The sequence below is a fragment of the Cynocephalus volans genome, chromosome 7, assembly GCF_027409185.1.
Source record: "Cynocephalus volans isolate mCynVol1 chromosome 7, mCynVol1.pri, whole genome shotgun sequence".
Taxonomy (NCBI): domain Eukaryota; kingdom Metazoa; phylum Chordata; class Mammalia; order Dermoptera; family Cynocephalidae; genus Cynocephalus; species Cynocephalus volans.
The window spans coordinates 67322550-67340599 of record NC_084466.1 but is presented as its reverse complement, the minus strand read 5'-3'; the positions used below and the strand labels follow the sequence as shown (position 1 = coordinate 67340599).

The window sequence follows — 18050 nt, the reverse complement described above, 5'->3', positions numbered from 1 at the left end:
ATACCTGCTCATATCTATCATAAATTCCGAAATGGAGTTATTTCACATATAATCAAATGGAGCCCACTTGCTCCAGAAAGCAGCTGTCCATTTGTGTTATCCATGCAAATTTCCCTCCACCATTCCTTCGATGACCCTAAGGGGACATGCAGGACTGGAGAGTCTGAGGACCAGGGCTTGACTGCTGCCTGAAGTCTAAGATTACGTGTGATGGAGGAACAAGATACGGGGGCACAGAAGTATAGGAACCGTCAGAGTGAAGGCTGCAGAACAGACCTCGGGAGGATGATACAGAAACCTGGCTACGCTAGGGAGCTAATTTGTTCAGGTACAAGGATTTACTGAGTACGTATGACGTGCCAAGCACTGTTCTGACGCAAGAGATTCAGCAGTAAACCAACCAAAGCCTCTGCTCTCACTGAGCTTAATCCCAGTGCTGGCAGCCAGGTAGCACACGCATAAACACGCATATCACATAAATACATATGTACATGTCAGGTGGAATAAATGCTATTTATAAAACCGAAGAAAAGCAAGGGAACAGCGCGTGAGGGTGGCTGCTAGTTCAAGAGACCCCAAAGAAGGGAGAGAGCAAAGCAAAGCACACGCGCCGGTTCTTCTAATCTTCTAGGCTACGGGGAGCGAGCCGCGCTCCTCGGCAGCCCCGCCTCCTCCCTCCTGATAGGGAGCAAGGTCCTGTCTCTGGAAAAGCTCCTCCCTATCCTCCCACCCAGAGGCGGCCTCGGGGGCGGAGCTTCGCGCCCAGGACTGTGAGCGCGGGCGTAGGAAACCCAGCATTCTCCTGGTTCTGTTTGGGCGTGGAGAATGGCTCCGACCGGAACCTGGCATGCTGGGAACTGTAGTTACCGCCTGCGTCTCGGGGGCAATAAGCCGCTAAGTCCGGCTCCATTTCTGGCATGTGATTTGCAGCCCCGAGGGGAGGCCTCGCTGGGGGCGGGGGAGGCGGGGTCATCCCGAGAACCACCACGGGCACGAGGCGGGCTAGCGCCCAGGCCGGTTGCCGCCCCCGGTCACGTGTCCCCAGCTCCGCGGACGCGCGCCGCTCCTCAGCACCGTTCCGGCCCCGCCCGCCAGTCGGCCCGCGCCTCCCCCGGCGCTGCTGCCACCTCGCGCTCGGAGGCGTCACGGAACGTGCTCGCTTCTCCCCCTCCCCCTCCCTTCCCCTCCCGCCCTTCCCCGCGTCCCCCTCCCGCGCCGAGACTCGCCGCCGCCGCCGCAGCCGCAGGAGTAGCCGCCGCCGGAGCCGCGCGCAGCCATGGCCGAGAACCCCAGCTTGGAGAACCACCGCATCAAGAGCTTCAAGAACAAGGGCCGCGATGTGGAAGTGAGTGTGCTTCGGCCTGGGCCTGCCGGGCCGTGCCGGCCCGGCGGCGGCGGGAAGGGGCGGGGGGCCGGCGCCGGGCTGGTTCTCGCCGGCTTGCGGGCGGTCGGAGTTGGCCGCCGCCTCCCGTCACCGCGGGCCGGGGCTGGGCGGAGCGGGCGGCGGGACGCGGGCCGGGCTGCAGCCACGCTCTGGACTGCCGGCGCGGGGACCGGGAAATGCCAGGGTTTTCGGCCCCGTCACGCGGGCGCGGCCTGGTGTCGGCGAGGAGGGGATGTGGAGCTGAGGCGGGGTCCGCGGGCCAGGGCCGCGCTTACCGACAGGGATGCTGCCGCCTGGGCCAGCCGACCGCACCGCCGAGGGGCGGCCACGGCTCGCGCCCGCTTCTTGTGCAACCTCCTGCCCGGTGCGGCTCCCTCGGTGCCTCCCGCGCTGCCGCACATGGAGCCTCGGCTCTGCCGGTCCCCGCTCCTACCTTCTGCCATCTGGGCCCAGGCGGGCGGTGGCGGCCCGCAGAGGGGGGTGGGGACCAGCCGGGTAACTGACTTGTTTGAGGTTGGTGTGTGGGGGAGGGTAGGATACGCCAGGACCATTTTCTTATATTCCGGTGCTGTCCTTTGGATCAGTCGGGCTGAGCTGTTCCAGCTCATAACTCCTGTTACTGCTGGCATTTGCAGCGAGCTGAAGGTGGACAATAGTTTACCATCTATTGTGTTGAGGCTTTGGAAAAGAGGTTGTTTCGATCTCCACTCATAAGACCTGTTTTCTTATGCTTCCTTGGAGTGGGGGGTGTGCATAGAATGGTAATTTCTTTGACATGTTTTACTGAAATAATTTCGACACATAGGTTCGTTCATACGTCCTTGTATATACCCCGTGCTCCAAGCTGGTAGAATTTCCAAGTGGTTGCAGACTGTAAACGTTAATCATGGTCACTCAGTTCGTTGCTACTCAGCATGTTGCCATTGTCTCATTAAGGTGACATTAGCAGGTACTGTTTGCAAACTCGGCTTATTGAGGCAGCGCTAGAGGTCTCTCTGCAGCTACTAAAAACAATTAAGTATACTGCACAAACTTCACTGGGACTCCGACTTCTGGATTTGTTCGGGAATAAATGGTTTTAGCCCCATAGCCTCCTTTTCTAATATTAGGTGACATAATTTGCCGTGCTGTAATTTTTGCTAAGGGGCCAGTGTGGTTAAAGAAGTGTGTGTTTTATCCTGTCTTAAAGAGAAAAGGTAGTAGGGTAAATATAAACCATTCAGCGTTGTTTTGTGGAGAAACAGACAAACTTGGGCCATATTTCAGCACTACAAAAGTAAGTACTAATTGGAAAATACCTAGGGAAATATCTGTGGAATTCCCATTTGAGTGAGACAAATAAAGGTCACCTAACTGTGTCCTGGTCATGGTTAGGTTTCTTTTGTGAGAAATAATTTTACGCAAAAGTGAAACTTGGGAATAGGAACAAGAAATTTTGTAACTGCCTCCTGTGTTGGTCCATTTGATGACAAGAATTAATTTTGAGCTTTTCCATCACTAATTTTCTTGAAGCCTACCCTTTTATGAAGCAAAACTTAGGTAGTTTAAAAAATACTCATATTGTCTGTACAGAAAAACTAAACATTCTTTGATATTGGTACAGGTTTTTGTCTTACTATTTGCCTATATTATTGTGTTCTGGGAGCTCAGTGGTACCTAGTAAGTGATACTCTTCAACATACTAGGTGCATGCCACATGTTTGCTGATGATTAGAGGTAACCAGTGACTTCTATATGCAGGAAAAAGACAGCATGGTTGCCTAATCATTCAGCCTGATATTGATCACAACATTACATTTCCCATAGTACATTAGGCATGAAATAGCAGACATTCAAATGGTAGTTCTATGTGGCTGACACTATACTAAGAGCTTCATTATACCTCATTTAATCCTTATAACAACTTGATGAGTGAGGCATGGCATTATCACCACTTTACATGAGGAAAGTACTTTGGATGCAGAAACAGTGCTTACATAGGCTGTACAAGTCATGCAGTGGGTATGAGCATTCATTCACTAATTGTCTATTGGGTGTCTAACATTGTAGGTCTTGGGGATGCACAAAGGAATAAGATTCATTCTGTACCTATAGGAGTTTACAGTCTAGTGGGGGGGATAATTACAATGCAGTACGTCAATAAATGTTATGCTGTAGGTATTCTGGAAATGCATGAGAAAACCCTAACTTGGAGTTGAGCAGTTGGGTAGATGTTCTGGTTGAATCCTAATAGATAAATGGGAATGAGCCTGTTCTGAACGATGAAAGAAAGTTGACCAGGCAAAGTGCGGGAGAAGGGGGAGGGAAGAGAAGGGGCATTCCAGACTTAAGGGACCAGTGTTTAAAGAGTCCTGAGAGAATGTAGTAGGACTGCTGAGGCTGCGAGAGAGAAGGGAGTGGTAGATATGTGACCAAAGGGTAGGCTGGGGTCAAATCTGATCAAGAGCCATTATTGTGGATTTAGGCATAATACGACTAGATGCCATGTCTAATTTAGTCTTATCCATTAGAAACTATATTATATTAGAAACAGTACAACTTAGCTCTGTAACTAAGTAGCTCGTTGTGATTGTCAGGCTGCACTTTGATAAGATGCCATTCCTGTCTTTTTACATATAGGATGGACAAAAGATAATCCATAGTATATAAGTTATACCACCAGCTGATACACGAATAAAATGCTAGGTGCAAGAATAAAATAGGATGTAGTTTCTAAAGAAAATACAAGAAAATAAGAAGGTAGAGTTATGCCAGGGGATTGTGAGTAGCGAAGGGGTTGAGGAAGAAAATCATTTCATAGTCATTGACAAGAATTACTTCTTAGAAGAGAGATTTTAAGAGGTCACTGGAGAGAAAAAATGAGGTTGATGAATCATATAGGAAGTATGTACCAAACTTGAAAGGGGTACATGAGAAATTAGTGAATAAAGATCCAGGTGAAAAAGAAGGATTAGATCAGGGAGTAAAGAGATAAGACTTCCAGATAGCCTATGTTGGTCTGAGCATATGTCTTGTGGCAAAGAATTGCTTGAAAGCTTTTTCTTCATAGGGAGATCCGAAGGAATTTATTCCAGAGCAAAGACTTAGGAGGTATAATATGATTAGACCATGGCAAAGGGTAACAGGACAGCAGTATCTAGAATTAGTTCTGGAGAAGTAGTGCTGTTATCCGGTCTGCAAGGAGGAATTTTCCAAAAAGTGGAGACTGGAGATGGCCACAACCTGGAATGAGGATTTGATGATCCTTCCCCGATTCCCCTCATCTCTCTTGTCCTCTTCTGTGTAAAACTTACAGAAGAGGAGGGGAATAAAGGTTAACCTGAGGTTTATAGATGCAGGTAAGGAAAGGAGCAGTTTTCATTCATAGCAGTTTGGAGCTTAGGTACCCCTATGGATTTTGTAGCAAAATTAGGACGTACACAGTGAAAAGGAAACTCTTAATTTTATTTGTTCTGGAATGTGTTTCAATAGCAGACCTTTTGGGGCCGGCCTGTGGCTCACTCGGGAGAGTGTGGTGCTGATAACACCAAGGCCACGAGTTCGGATCCCATATAGGGATGGCCGGTTAGCTCACTGGGTGAGCGTGGTGCTGACAACACCAAGTCAAGGGTTAAGATCTCCTTACCCTTACTACCACTGCCCCTACCTTAGAACCCTTATCATTCTCACCTGTACTAGTGTAATAGTGTACTTAGCTTTCCTGTCTTCGATATCTCCTCTCCCCGTGTATCTTGTGGTTTGACCTTTCTGAAATCTTTCCGTGTTACTTTCCTGTCTGTGATCCTTCCCGTTGTCTTCAGGATAAAAGTCTTTAACATGTCACACATAATTCCACATACGGCCCTACCTTTTCTACATCACCTATCACTTTTCCTTATGTATTCTTTGTGCCAGCCTTGATAAAGTACAGTACTTGAGATGGTTGACCAGTACAGTTTTGCCTTTGTACATGCTACTCCACTGTATGCCTTCTGTGGCTGTCTGTTGAGGGGCCTTACCCTGGAAAGCTTTCTCTTCTCTCAGACTCCTTCATGTATTTCTGGAACACCAAATTACAATTCTACCAGACCATGCCATTCTAGTTTTTAAAAAAAAAAAAAAAAAAAAACACTTCAGAAGTTCTCTATAAGGCCTTTCCTGACTGACTAATAGTATTCTTGGTACTATCATTCCTTTTCTTTTCCTCCTCTCTAATGCTTTTTAAGTGTATTTTCCTTTACCTCTTTGGGATGAAAGCTGTGATATACAACAAATTCTATGTGTGTGTGTAGCTATTAAAGTATGTGGGCTCTGTCAAGAAGCCCAGTGACTGGTCATTTATTGAACAGTGCATATAACTTAATCAGTACTCTTCGAGAAGAGAAACTACATGATTTACTTGAAAAAACTTGAAAATCTCTTGAATGAAGGTACAGTATTATTCTAAGATATTAATAATTTTTTTTGGTGTTGACTCCATGGCATTGATACCGTTGCCTAGCTCTCTTTTGATAGTCTGTTCTGCTATAATGTATTTCTTTTCTTTTTTTTTTTTTTTTAAGTTTTTTTTGGGGGAAGAGGGGAGTCTGGCCAGTATGGGGATCTGAACCCATGACTTTAGTGTTGTAAGACTGTGCTGTAACCAGCTGATCAAACTGGCGAGTCCTGTGACTGACTTTTTCTTTATAGACTGCTTTTCTTGCTCACATCGGCAGCTCCCCTAGCTTTAACCATCATTTTAGTGTGGAGGGACTTAAATATGTTGTTATCGTCTCCTAGAAATTGTTCACGTGAGCATCACTTCAATTTGTCAAGCTCCAAGTGTTTAAAGCCATGTTCTGCCTTTGTTTTTTCTTTTTTCTGTTTATGGCATCATCGCCTTCACTGTGACCTGAATTTGAAACTTGAGAGCCTTCTTGGACTCCTTCATCATCTTCAGCATTCAATCAGATGCCAGTCATGTAGCTTGAACCTCTGTGCTGTCACTGGGCTTTGGCCCCACCTCTCTATTCCGTTGTCTCCAGCCTAGTTTAAGCCTATTACCTATCATGTTGCAGTTTAAAATCGCCTCCAAAGTGGTGTTCTTCCCTTCAATTCACGAGATTTTTCAGTCAGCCTGATTATTTCTCCAGATTCAACATCCCCCTTTGCCTGCCCCTTTAAGCTCTAGCAATGCTGAACTTCTTATATCCTTACACATAATCTGGACTCCTGCCCTCCCTTCCTCGCCAGTGCTATTTCTATTCTCAGGGCTGTCCTGATCCTGAGGACTGGAATATCCTTCCTTGCCTCCTGTTGCCTGGCTAATTTCTACCCCTTTTAAATAATCAATTCTGGGTTAGGTACTTTCCTTTGCTCCTGGAAGAATTTTGCATATATTTTTCTCATTGTAATTATGATAGTATATTTTAATTTTTATTTTGTCTTTTTCTCCTACTAGATTGTGAGTTTTTTGAGGTCACAGATACTTCGTAGTCTACTAAGTACAGTGGCTGGAATAAAGTAAGCACTAAAATATTCTTTTAATAAATATATCCATGCTAGCACCACTGGCACAGTAATTTTCCTTAAATACATTTTTGAACTGAAACTATTAATCTTGTAGTGCCTTTTCCTGCTGCTTCCGGCATCAAGTCTAAACTTTTTATTATGATAGGTAAAATATTGGGAAATTAAAGCGCATGCATAGTGAATTAGTGATTAAGGCACAAGCCTTTTGAGCCTGGCTTATTTCACTTAGCATTATGTTTTCAAGGTTCATCCATGCTGTAGCATGCGTTCAGATTTCCTTCATTTTTATAGCTGAATAATATTCCATTGTATGTGTATAGTACATTTTGTTTATCCATTCATCCATTGATGAATACTTGGGTTGCTTCTGACTTATGGTTATTGTTCCCCCACCATTTTTAAATGCCATTAATTTGTTGAAAAAATTAGATTTTTTTTAATATTAAGTTGCACCATACGAAATTGCCATTTTTGAGGTTCAGCCAAATATCAACAATTTCCTATGGTTCAGCCTGATAGAATGTCCTAATTACTGTATTTGTCTGTTTCTATGTGGTGTTGCTTAATTTATTCCTTCTCTTTCTCTCCACATTTTAGATTTTCTGTAACCTGGAAGTTTTATTTAAGGCTTGCTTAGCTTCAGGTTAAGCATTTTTTGTTAAAAAAAACTTCAATTGGCGATCCTGTGTACTTCAGAAAATTTCTGAATAGTGATATTAAGATTGATCAGAAGGTTCATATGATAAAGAATAAATAGTTTAATGTTACAAATGTGCAAGTTACTACATTTGGTGAAATGAATTTTACTTATTTAGGCAAAATGTGACTTAGATTAAATAACCTTTGAAGTGGAAAAAAAATACCCTGATTTCTTGGCACCCAATAAAAGAGTTACAAAATGTGTTTCTAGAAAATCTAACTTCAAAGTTGATGATACTCTCTTTCTATGACTGATTCCACTCCTGAATTGACTTTTGTTTTGCTAACATAAAGTTTGGCTATATTCTCATTTCCAAGCCTTTATTCCTTTATCTTGGAGGTAAAGAAATATTAAAAGTGTAAGGAGGGTGTAGCTATCAATTCTTATAATTTTGCTATTAAGAAAAATTTTATCTCAGCTTAGCCAACATCAACAATTAAAATATGGTAAAATAAATCATGGATATATGTACATGGAATTAATTATTCTAAACAGTTGGGTTTTCTGACTGATGGAATTTACTAGTTTATATACCAATTTTTCTTTCATTTTTAAATGCCAGTGTTTCTGAAAATGTCCTATACATTTCTCTGCCTAAATAGAATATAATTTAGTTGTTTTCTTGGTTCTTGAGAATACCGCTATGCGTGTGGATATTGGGTTTTGCTTTTATATGAATAATGTCTTCAGATTCTTAGATTAGTCAGAATTTTGTTCTCAATTTTTTATGCTTGTGGAGTTTTTGTTCTTCATAATTTTTTTGGCCTGTCCTCTTGCTTTTTAGTCTGTCAGCTTTCTCTTTGATAGCATGTTTACCTTTAGTAACCCCTATTTTTCTTCTTTATTTGATGCTTCATATATCCTAATGACTTATATCCATATATCCTAATGGAAAATGATCTATTAAACACGTATTTAGTGTTTTCTATGTGCCAGGCAGACATTGTTAGGTGCCAAAGATTATAAATATGAAGATATTGTCCCTGATCTAGGAAAGTTCATTTAGTGGGAGAGACTGATACCTAAGCATGTGTTTAGTGTACAGTGTGATAAGTTCTGTGATACGGGTGCATAATTTGCAAGGTACTATACGTGTATAGAGAAAAAGAGTGAGTGACTGTTTGTGGAACATACTTGAGCTAGGTCTTGAAGGATGAGTTTGCCAAGTCAGAAAGAAAGATAGCATGAATAACAGTGACTGTGTCATGGAGTCTTAAAGGCAAGTGTTCAAGCAACAGTTGGTATGGTAGCATTATATCCATTCCCCCTTCTTTTTGAAACAGCATTCTCATATGTTCTTTGGAAGCTACTTTTCTGCGGTTAGATATCTCTTGGTGGCATTTTTAACCTAGATGTTCCTGTCTTCTTTGGTTAATTAAAGTGCCTCACCCTCTTCTGGCTAATAAATATTACACCAATCAAATTCTGTCCCTGGAATTTAGATCTTGAGTAAGCTGATACTGGGACCTAATTGACTCATCCTGACAGAAGTACTGTGAAGGAAACCATCCATTAGTTCCTGCCACCTAGATCTGTGGGAGTTGCTTTCATCCCTGTGTTTTCATAGTTCTGATTCTTCAGTTTTTCCTTTGGTTCTGCAGATTGTTCTGTATCCTTCCGATAAATTTTCCTGTTCCCTCCCACCCTACCTTTTTTCCTTTTAAATGAACTCAAGTCAGTTTCTGTTGTTTGCAGCATAACTCTTAGGTGATCAACTGTCTTGGTTTGCCTGAAACTGAAGAAGTTCCCAGGACACAGGACTTTCAGTGTTCAAACCAGGAAAGTCCCAGGCAAGCCTTAACAAATTGGTCACTCTAATTGAAACAGTTTGGGCATAAAGATAATGAGATCTGGGGTCCAAATGTTCAGATGGAAATATCCGTATGCAGCTAAAAAACAAAGTGTTCTGAAGTAGCTTCCTTTAGTTATTTCTTTCAGCAGCTATTCAAAATCTGAACTAAAAGTATAAGGGATAAAACAATGAAAATAATGATAACCAATAATTGTTGAGCACTTAACTGTATGCAAGGCACTCTGCTTATAAGATTGATCTTAGATAATCCTCAAAAAATTTCCATAATACAGATGAAAAGAATGAGTTAAGTATTGTTTAAGAACATACAACCAGGAAGGAGCATAATTGGCATTCAGTCCCAGATTTCTGACTTTTAAACCTCATGCCCCTAATAACCATTCTTCTACTCTTCCTCAGGGTTCCTGCTTAAGAAATGTGTAGACTAGTATGGAGATGATATAAAAGCAAAGAAATACTTAGATGCAATTGTTTACTGAGTTCGGTGGGAACCTAGGGAAAGAATCTCCTGAATAGGCCTGGATGAGTCAGGGAAGGCTTCGTGGAGATGATTGTGCTGAAGCTGAAAGTAGGAAAATGCGTGTAGGTATTTCTTTGGTACCTACACAATATAGCTTTATTTACCTACACAGTGTCTACAACCACACCCATTTATTTGCTTATTGTCTATAGCTGCTTTTGTGCTCAAGGCAGAGTTGAGTGGTTGTAACATAGGCTTTTAAAAAATATTATGGCCATTTACAGAAAAAGTTTGCCAACCTCTGTTCTGTAAAGGTACAACATACCAAAGAAATGGTCCTGATAACTTTTCCTGCTTTGCAACCCAATAGGATAGGCAGGGGCCAGATTGTGAAAAACCTCTCCTCTGGGGAAAATTTTAAGTAGGGAAGTGGATTTGTGTATAACCTACACAATAAAGCTTTATTTACAAAATCAGGTGGCAGGCTAGATTTGGCTCACAGGTCCTTCTAGGCTAATGTGGCCAGGGGTGAAGATTTGGAAAATAGTTCAAGCAAAGATTAGCATGATAAAGATGATAATATGGATGAGGGCTCTTAGGGATAAGAAAAAGGACCAGGGGAAGAAAGAACCCTGGAGAACCACATCATTTTAGGTGACTAGGTGAAAATGCCATTGAAGAATGATTCTGTAGGAAGCTTAGCAGCAAAGTGGTGTATTAGAACTTTAGGGGAGGAGAGTTTTCTGAAGGAGAGAAGATAGTTGTAATATCAAATCCTACAGAGAGGAGAAGTATGATGAGGAACTGAATTAAGCCATTCATTGTATTTGGCAGTTGGGGGCCTGTGAGAAATGGAAAACTGGGAGAGTGGTGAAGGCTGGAAGCTATATGTTGAAGGGGTGAGGAGTGTGTTGGAGTTGAGATAGTTGGAGATGAGTCAGTAGAACCTTGATTTAAATATTTGATAGTCATGGGAAGGAGGGATCACAGGTTAGCTTGAAGAGGAAACAGGATTGAAAAAAGACTTTTTGTTGTTATTTGTTTGGAAAGGTGGGATTGACTGTGGGCTAAATTGAAGAAACCAGAACAAAAGAGATCTAAGGACTTCGTTAGAAAAGGCATAAATGGGGCCGACCCCGTGGCGCACTTGGGAGAGTGCGGCGCTGGGAGCGCAGCAGTGCTCCCGCCCGCGGGTTCGGATCCTATATAAGGATGGCTGGTGCGCTGCTCACTGGCTGAGCGCAGTGCGGCTGGTCACAAAAAGACCAAAGGAAAAAAAAAAAAAGAAAAGGCATAAATGATTGAGCCTAGGGTAAGTAAGGAATTGTTAGGGAGGTAGAGTAAGAAATAAAAATTGTGGTCAGATCTCGAAGGGGCCTTAGGTGGAAAGGACTTAGAGAAGTACAGACAGAAGTGGGGATGGGTAGGGTAGGGATACTGGAACAGATTATGCCTGGTGGCCTCTATTTTCTTTGACACAGTTATTTCTAGAGAATGAAGGGTCTAAGAGAGGTAATGCTTGAAGGAAAGGTGTTTTGGGGAATGCAGAATAGAACCTATCTAGGAATGAGGGCCCCTCTGAGTTAAGTACTATGTTGTTATTTTGCTAACAGTTATAAACAATTTTCAGTTGATTGTATAAGATTTAGTTATAATGCATTTTGGATTATGGTTAGAATTGTTGGTTAAACCGAATTCAAAGTGAAGAAATCATATTCAATTGAATAAAAAAAAAAATCAAACTTGCAGGAACATTGGAATTTAATGAGTCCAACTCCTTTTTTTAATAGATGTGAAAACTTAGGGTACAGAGAGATAATGAATGTTGTCCACTCATCTAGTTGGTAACCAGGTTTTCTTATTTCAGAAAATCAGAAATCACCTTTTTTTTTTTTTTTTAATTACTTAATTTTGGGGGGTGGCTGTCTAGTAAGGGGATCCAAACCCTTGACCTTGGTGTTATCACCACCATGCTCTAACTAGCCAGCCCCCACTTTTGTTTTCAAGGGTATGCATTTTAACACATTTAAAAGCTATATTTTAGAAAATGTTCAAACATATATAAAAGTAGGGAGAATGACGTATTGAAGTCCCATGTACCATTTCAAAACAATTATAATTTACGGCCAGTGTTGTTTTATTTGTATCCCTACCCACTTGTACCTTTCTCTAGATTATTTTGAAACATAATCTGTTAATAATGTGTTTCATCTGTCAGTATTTTAACATATATGCCTAAAAGGTAAGACATATAGTATTTTCAGTTTTCTTTTTTTCCTTTTAAAACATAACCCTCAGTGCTACAAAGGTACTTCAAAAAGCTCATGGAAAGATTAGTATTATCTTTTAATTTATTTTTCTGCAAAATTTAGAAGTACCCTCATATTATCACACTCAGAAAAAAAAAAAACCCAAATTGTAGTTGCCATAGCATTAAATACCCAGTTAAAAACACACTTTTGATATGAAATTTGAAAGTTAAAATACCCACTATGCTACCAAACACTTTTAGACCAAAAGAACCTTGTTGGTCAGTTGTTTGGGATTGAGATATAACAAAGAAAATTGGTAAATAATATTTTATATACTTTTCCCCTCAACTCTTCAAGAAGAGAAATAAAGGAATAATCTTATTTCAACTAAAATTAGGTGGATGATAACATGTAGTTAACTTTTATTTCTAGAAAGGATATATGTTATTACAGAACGAGTGGACTTTATGGAAATAAATGCTTCTTCATATTTGCAGTATTTTGGATAGTGATTTTTCTTTCATTTTTAGAATAAAAGTGACTAGTGAATGCTATCCATTGTCAGAAAAATGTTGAACAGTTATGTGTCTCCAAAGTAGCCTGATGTATTCCAGTTGACTGTAGTAAAACTTATACAAAAAAAGTTTTCTTATGAAATATAGAAGCAATAGAATGATAGAGGACAAATTGGGGCAGCAGTGAATTTGTGCTCCCCACATATGTTGATATGGTATATACTCTTTCTTTTTATTTATTTATTTATTTATTTTGTGCCATTTCTTTTTTTCTTTCTTTTTTTATTGGTTATGATGTATGCTCTTTCTTTGTGTTCCCTATCTCAGAATCACAAAAGAGGCAAAGATCAAATTCTTCTGGATATCTTTATGATATTTACAGAGAGTGTTAAGATAGACACTGTTATTTTTCTTTATTTAACATAAAGCTGAATAGAGTATGGAAAAAAGTGGCTAGACAGGCATCAAAATAAGTAGAGATATTGGATGGTCCTTGTACATGCATTTTCTGCTCAACATTTGAATCTGTAGGAAAAGAGGAGTTAAGTGGCCTGAGAAAGATGTTCATGTTAGCTAAGTATTGGGCTATAGATTGTAGAGATGCATACGTGGATAATAGAGAAAAATCCTAGAAACTGTGTGTTATACAGTATTTATCTCAGCTAGCAGAGAACCATGGACTATACCGTTAGTATTTTTGTAAATTTGAACTGATTTTGTAAACTTGAAACTACTTCCATGAATATCATACGTATGTACCTTGGTTTTGGAATGATATATAATTAGGAACATTTAGTAAGGCTTTTTGTCTTTTTAGATTTTTGCAAAAATAAATTTTTAGTTAACTTTGGCACCTGGTGTTTTAGACAAAGTTCAGAGAAAACATAGGAAATGGATAGAAGCATATTTTTATTGAATATTTTGGAAATGGTACTTGCATAACATTAATTTGTGTACTAATTCATATTAGTATTTAAGTATATATTTACTTATTAGTTGTATTTCTCTTCTGCTTATTAGTATTGAAAAGTTGAAAAATTTTTTAAAGGGAAGAAAATGAAAATACAAATTCTGAATTTCTTTTTTTTTTTTTTAATTTTTTTTTTTATTTTAATTTTTTTTTTTTTTAGGGATCCGAACCCGTGGCCTTGGTGTTATCAGCACTGCACTCTCCCGAGTGAGCCACGGGCCGGCCCCAAATTCTGAATTTCTAAATAAGAAAATCTTATCATTCAGATATGTTTACAAATTTTAGGGAGAAAGATTATAAACTGGTAATTCCCAATTAGGGTTGTCATACTAATTAATGATAAAAATGCAAATTTACCCCTGTATAATGAAAGTAAATTCTTATTTGGCTGGAATCCTTTATTTAGTTGAAGTGAAAATAATTTAAAACACTTCCTCACTCTTCTTGGGCAATTTAAAGTTACTGTCAGGGACTATGGCTGGTATCAACAGTTTAGTTTTCTGGGGGGGAGGGAGGAGAGGGAGGAGGGAGGGAGGTTTTGGTAAGGGGCAACAATAATTAACCACAATGTAATGTATATCGACAAAATAAAATTTAAAAAAAAAACAGTTTAGTTTTCAGTTATGTGTTGAATTCTGAGAATATTGTTTCTGTTTGGAATAAAGAAGTTGGTACTTGGATGTTAAAGTTCTACAGTGTTTGGACATTTGCTTTTTTTTTTTTTTAAAAGATGACCGGTAAGGTGATGTTAACCCTTGACTTGGTGTTGTCAGCACCACACTCTCCCAAGTGAGCTAACGGGCCATTCCTATGTGGGATCCAAACCCATAGCCTTGATATGATCAGCACCACACTCTCCCCAGTGAGCCACGGGCCAGCCCCATTTTTGTGTATCTTGTTGAGCTTTTGAAACTTTGAAATAGGGATGTTTGAGAGACTTGGAGCTAAATTAATCCGATTTTGGAATACAGAGGGAGAAAGTACATGGGCTATAGACTGTGATTATGATGTATACAAACAGCGCTGTGGACTGAATATGACTCATCCCAAGTTCACATTGAACAAACATTGGTTGTGCAGTCTACCTTTTTTCAATATCGTGGAGCAGAGGAAAATAAAAATGAGTGAAACAAGATCCCTGCATTCAAAGGGAATTTAGTAAAGTAAATAATACAGCTACAGGTAACTACAAGACAGAATTTGATAGATTAATAAAAGTAAAGGTTTGGGATCATAGAAGAGGCGTAGGTGTGAATTACAGCCTTAAAGATTTGGAAAGGCTTCACAGTGGACAATGAACTGGGCCTTGAATGTTTCATGGTTTGACTAAAATGTGTAGGTTAGAATAGCATAAATAATTTTTTTTATTAAGCTAGTTTATTTGTAACAATGTACAGCCAGCCATATGGGTGAACTACCTCTAGTTTGTCTCAGTGACCCAGGGCATTAGTGTGAGAGTCTGTTAGAGCAGTTTTCCATCCAGTTTGCTGCCTTCAGGATGGTCAACCAGGGACTTGGGTGGTAGAGCCCGTGCAGCCTTGCCCCTTTATCTCAGTATAAATATTTTCTCTGTGTGTCATGATGTGAAAGAGACTGGGAAGGCCTACTTTAACTTACTTAATATTTCTTTCCTGGCAATAAGTTCTTTAGTATATTGTTTAGCTTTTGTCAAAAATAGCTAGAAAATTTTTATAACAACACATTTTGAATTAGTTGGTTATTTTTATAATTTTTTAAATTTTATAATTAAATTATAATTAAATTTTATATATTTTTAAATTTTTATAATTTTTATAATAACACATTTTGAATTAGTTAGTTACCAGTGCAGAGTCTTCTGATATATTTGATGTTAGCTCCATGCGGTGATTATGGGGCCCAGCCAGGTTTTTCACTTTCATTCTGTTTTTATATTTGTGAACTTGATGGTATTAAGTGAGGACAATGATATGCTTGTGGTCATGGCTAAACTTTAAATATAATGTGACCAAAATATCTCTCCATATGCTTATCCTTTGGTAAACATAGTACTGGACCTGTTTCTGAGAAAACTATGTAATGCATACTGTTCACAGCAGTGCAAGTACTTGGGAGGAAGGGAGGCTGGACATATCTGCTTAGGGTAAGGAAAACCTTGAGTGGAGGACCAGAGCTCCCTTTGTCTAAGGGGCAGAAAAAGAAGGATGAGCAGAAGGGAAACTTCAAGTTCAGAATTGACAACCCAGGGCCGACCCCATGACCCACTCGGGAGAGTGCGGCGCTGGGAGCACAGAGGTGCTCCTGCCACAGGTTCGGATCCTATATAGGGATGGCCGGTGCACTCACTGGCCGAGCACGGTGTGGACGAAACCAAGCCAAGGGTTGCAATCCCCTTACCCGTCACACACACACACACCCAGACACACACACCCAGACACACACACACACCCAGACACACACACACACACACACACACACACACACACCCAGACACACACACACACACACACACACACACACACACACACACACACACACACACACCCAGACAGCTGGACACCTAGCCCTAAGAGTTATAGGAGCCCTCTTGTTGTGACTGCTGCCAAGTGTTGAATTCAAGATGTAACTGAAGATTCTTGGGACTGGGGGGCTCATGTGTCTTGAAATAACCTTTTTTCTTTCTTCATCGTTGGAGTGTCAGCTGACTTGTATCAGGAAAAGGGACTAAGGTGCCTCTAGGAAAGGGATAGTTTTGGTGCTGTGGTCTTTCAGAATATGGTTACTTTTTAATTTGGGGGCGGGGAGGTAGGATATTTCTGGTGCCTAGGAGTGTGTTTTAGGGATTTTCAGAGAAGATTCAGTACCTTCCTGCTCTTGTTAAGTAAGTCCCTCTGCCTAGTAGACTTATTAATATTAGTTTGGCTTTATAACTATTTTCTCTTGCTCTCGCTCTCTTTCTTCTCGGCTGGCTGGTACTAGAATCCGAACCCTTGACCTTGGTAACACTGCGCTCTAACCAACTGTGCTAGTCAGTCAGCTCCAGTACTTTAAAGTTACTTTTACATAAACAGCTCACCATTTATTCCTAATTATCTTTGGAACATAAAGTGAACAAGTATAGCATTAAAATAGGTGTCATGTAAACATTATTGTGAGTTTTATTTATTTATAACACTCTTGAAGATTTGTTAGTTATTGACTGCTTACAATTTTGAAAAATTACAGGGAATGTTTATCAACTGCCATGGTGTTAAGCAACACAGATCCAAGTGCACAATATAGTGTTAATAGGAGAAAAAATTAGAATGATATTGTTAATTATATTTCACAGAAGAATTAATCTTTGAGATGTTAATTTAGGAAGGGTTGTAAATAATTTGAGTACTTTTCAATAGAATAATGAACATTTTAAAAATACATATAAGTGTTTAGCTTGATAGATTTTGGCATATGATTACTCCTTTGTAACCACCATCACAATCAAGATGTTTAATGTGTGTCTCCCCCAAAAGTTCCCTCATGTCCCTTTACAGTAATTCCTTCCCTTCCTCCAACCCCAGGCAAATATTAATCTACTTTCTGTCATAGATTAGTTTGCCTTTTCCAGAATTTCATATGATCATGATCCACAATATATACTCCTTTGTGTCTGGCTTTTTTTGCTTTGTATAATAACATTAATATTGTTTTGTGTACCTACCTGAAGTTCATTTCTTTTTATTTGCTGGCTCATATTCCATTATATGAATATACCACAATTTGTTTATCTATTCACCTGTTATTGGACATTTGGGTTGTTTCCAGCATTTGGCAATTATGAGTAAAATTGATGTGAATATTTGTTTACCAGTCTTTGTGTGTGTTTTGTTTTGTTTCTATTGAATAAATACCTAAAGAGTAGAATGGGTAGGTCATATGGTAAGTGTGTATTTAACTTTATAAGAAACTTTGAACTTCTAAAGTGGTTGTACTGTTTTACATTCTCACCAGCAGTATGAGTTCCAGTTGCTCCACATTCTCATCAATACTTTGTGTTGGCAGTCTTTTTAGTTTTTGTCATTTTAGTGAGCATGTATTGGTATTTTATTATAGTTTTAATTTGCAGTCTTCTAGTGACTAATGATGTCTGGCATTTTTTTTATGCTTATTGTAGGCCAGTCATGTACCTTCTTTATTTATTTATTATTTTTTTTGGCTTATAAACAACAGAAATTTATTTCTCACAATTATGGAGGTTGGAAGTCTGAGGTCAGGGTGCCGACATGTTTGGATTCTGGTGAGGGTCTCTTCCTGATCTCACTGTGTCCTCACATGGTAGAGAGACAGATTATCTTTCTGGGGTCTCTTTTGTAAGGGCACTAATCCCATTTCTTTTTTTTTCTTAATTTTATTTTGTCGATATACAATGTGGTTGATTATTGTGGCCCATTACTGAAACCCCCCTCCCTCCTCCCTCTCCCCCATGTACCTTCTTTATATAGTGTCTG

At 40.0% G+C, this 18050-nt stretch overlaps 1 protein-coding gene across 1 annotated transcript in view; it reads left to right on the top strand.

The window, feature by feature from the left end:
- The first annotated feature begins 1102 nt into the window (after positions 1 to 1102).
- The window catches only part of KPNA3 (karyopherin subunit alpha 3), a 95811-nt gene continuing 78863 nt past the window's right edge, over positions 1103 to 18050 (top strand). The window contains exon 1 of the mRNA XM_063102165.1: positions 1103 to 1345. Coding sequence (XP_062958235.1) covers positions 1277 to 1345 — 69 coding nt within the window. The 5' untranslated portion in view covers positions 1103 to 1276. The remainder of the gene's footprint in view (positions 1346 to 18050) is intronic.